The sequence below is a fragment of the Mus caroli genome, chromosome 11, assembly GCF_900094665.2.
Source record: "Mus caroli chromosome 11, CAROLI_EIJ_v1.1, whole genome shotgun sequence".
NCBI classification, from domain to species: domain Eukaryota; kingdom Metazoa; phylum Chordata; class Mammalia; order Rodentia; family Muridae; genus Mus; species Mus caroli.
This window is the reverse complement of record NC_034580.1, coordinates 111,476,090-111,479,076: the sequence shown is the minus strand read 5'-3', so window position 1 is coordinate 111,479,076 and position 2,987 is coordinate 111,476,090. Positions and strand designations below refer to the sequence as shown.

The 2,987-nt window shown below is 47.9% G+C and overlaps 1 protein-coding gene across 1 annotated transcript; it reads right to left on the bottom strand.

The window, feature by feature from the left end:
- Positions 1-6: 6 nt before the first annotated feature.
- Positions 7-456, bottom strand: LOC110305416 (dynein light chain 1, cytoplasmic-like). The gene has a single exon (XM_021177380.2). The coding sequence runs from the start codon at positions 446-448 to the stop codon at positions 182-184; it is 267 nt and encodes an 88-aa protein (XP_021033039.1). The 5' UTR covers positions 449-456; the 3' UTR covers positions 7-181.
- Between the last annotated feature and the right edge of the window lie 2,531 nt (positions 457-2,987).

Sequence of the window (2,987 nt, the reverse complement as noted above, 5' to 3'; positions counted from 1 at the left end):
AGCTGTTTTACTAATTTTATAACCACAGACTTGTACAGAGAATGAGGCCCTGTACACAACACAACAGATTCAAACGAGGTGTTCCCTTAGCAAGGCTGAAGATTCAGTCTCTGGTATTTGGAATTTGGATGCAGTCCTTGTTTTTGGATGGATCACTGGGTGTTTGGCACAGTCCATGCTTTTAACCAGATTTGAACAGAAGAATGGCCAACTGACCCAGGTAGAAGTAGATGAAGTGTTTGGTTTCGTGTGTCACATAACTACCGAAGTTTCGGCCTACAATGCAGTGCCAGGTAGGGTTGTACTTCTTGTCAAACTCCTTGATATGGGCCGCAATATCCTTCTCGATCTTGTACTTCTCCAACGCCTGGGTAGCGCACTCCACCGAGTCCTGTTGCATCTCTTCAGACATGTCTGCATTTTTGATCACCGCCTTCCGGTCACACATGGTTACCTTGGAGCAGAGGCCAACCAGCTGCTGCGAGCTCCTAGGGAAGGTGCGGGCGCCGCTCCAGCAGCAGAGGACAGCCATCGCTACCGAAGCCATGGCGCATCTGGAATGTTTTGTTTTGTTTTTAATTTCCATTGGGGTGAGCGTGGTGGCACATGCCTTTAATCCCAGCACTCTTGAGGCAGAGACAGGTGGATATCTGTGAGTTCTAGGCCACAATAGTTTACATATCGAATTCTAGGCCAGACAAGACCACATAGTTAAGACCCTGTCTCTAAATAAATACATAATTAAATAATGAGGCAGTGTGGTGATGCGTGCCTGGATAGGTTGAGACAGGAAGACTGTAAATTCAAGGTCAGCCTGAGCTACACAGAAAGTTTCAGACCAGATTGGACTATATACAGAAACTGTTCCACAAACAAACAAACAAACACCCAAGCAAGCAAACAAACAAAAAGCTGGGGTCTGGAGAGATGGCCCAGCAGTTAAGAACACTTGCTACTCTTGCAGAGGACCCCAGTTCAATTCTCAGCATTTCCATCACGGAGCTCACACACCTGCAAATCCAACATGGGGGGCTCCAACCCTTTCTTCAACCACATGGTGGCTCACAACCATCTGTAATGGGATCTGATGCCCTCTTCTGGTGTGTCTGAAGACAGTGACAGTGTACTCATATGCATACAATAAATATATATCTTTTTTAAGAACCTGTGATACTCTTACAAGGATCTGAGTTTGGTTCCTAGCATCCACATGAAGAGACTGCTATGGTTGCCAACTCCAGCTTCAGGACACTTGAAGTTTTCTCTGGCCTCTAAGAACTCTGCATTCGCATGTAGTACCCCACCACCACCACTACCATGCGTGGACACACACACATAATTAAAAACATAAAATCGGAGGGCGGGGCGGGGGGCAGGGCGGGGTTTGGAGACGCAGGTCAGTAACTAAGAGCACTTAAACTGCTCTCGCAATGGTTCCAGGTTGAGTTCTCAGGACCATAGGAGCGGCAGCTCACAACCACGCAAAACTCTAGCCCAAAGATTTACTTACTTTCATTTCACTTGTATAAAACCCATCTTTAAGAAGAGTCCGGCCGGGCGTGGTGGCGCACACCCTTAATCCCAGCACTCAGAAAGCAGAGGCAGGCGGATCTCTGTGCGTTCAGGGCCGCGCTGGTCTACAGAGTGAGTTCCAGGATGGGCGTGGCTATACACGTCTCAGAAGAAAAAAAAAATCTGGACATGGTGGTACACACCTATAACTCCGGCCCTTGGGAAATGGAAGAGGATCAGGAGTTCAAAGTCACCCTCCCTACCTCGTGGGATGAAGGCCAGTCTAGGTTACACTGTACGAGGAGGTCTCGCTCGCTCGCTCTCTCTCTGTAACATATAAAACGCCTGCCATTTCAACCATTGATCCAGTCCTGTGTTCTTTGGTTTTGACATAGTACCTCGCTGTGTGACCATGCTGGCCTTGAACTTGGTATGCTCCTGTCTCAGCCTCTTGAGCAGACATACTGAGGCAAGCATCCCTTGCTATCTTCCAAAGACATGAATTCAATCCCTGGAACCCAAGTAGTAGAAAGAGAGAAAGGATTTGGCAGATTGTTCTTTGCCCTCCATACTAAAAATAAGTCAGTTAATCAAATCAATAATCTCAAGATGGGTGTGGTGATGTGTGGCCCTAGAGAGGCAGAGGCAGGGGGATTACCAGATGTTCAGAGCCAAATAGGGCTATGTCTCAAACAGAGTGAGGCCATGTCTCAAACAATAAATAGACACAGTTTTATTCAAATCCAAGTAGACTGAACCTGACCCCTCCCCAGGAGATAAGAAAGCTGGATTCCCAATCAACCAACCCTTCCGGGGCTTCCTTGACAGATGCACCAAGAAAGCTCAGCATGTTGCGGGAAACGGTAACCAGCAGTGCTCTCCAGATGTGTGTACACAGCTGGGAAGCCAAGAAAAGGGTCAGCTGACCCAGCCAAAAGGAAATGGGGAAGAGACTGACATGAGAGACCGATGGAGGAGGCCAGTTGTCCGAAGGCAAGAAAATCCCTTGCTTTAGGAAGAATAGGATTCCTTGATCTACCGAGGTTTCAGGAGCTTCCAGGTTGTGCCTGCCCCACCTCTCTCTCTCTCTCTCTCTCTCTCTCTCTCTCTCTCTCTCTCTCTCTCTCTCTCTGTGTGTGTGTGTGTGTGTGTGATGTTCTATAGGCATACATGTGAAGGCCAGAGAGTCAGGTCTCAGGTGTGGACAGTGAGCCCCCTCACCAGCTGAGTCACCTGCCCTTTCTATCTCAGAGTCTCTTACCTTACACTGGACTTTGTTTGCTATGTAGCCAACAATGACCTAGACCTTCTGGTCCTCCTGTCCCTAACACCTCCCAAGTGCTGGGATTTCAGCTCTGTGACATCATCCCTGGTTTATAAGATGATCTCGGGCTCAAACCCAGGTTCTTTTTTTTTTTTTTTTGGTTTTTCGAGACAGGGTTTCTCTGTATAGCTCTGGCTGTCCTGGAACTCAC

What these genes read in the sequence shown, in the direction of transcription:
- LOC110305416 (XM_021177380.2), bottom strand. Translation starts at nt 448, where the DNA reads ATGTGTGACCGGAAGGCGGTGATCAAAAATGCAGACATGTCTGAAGAG.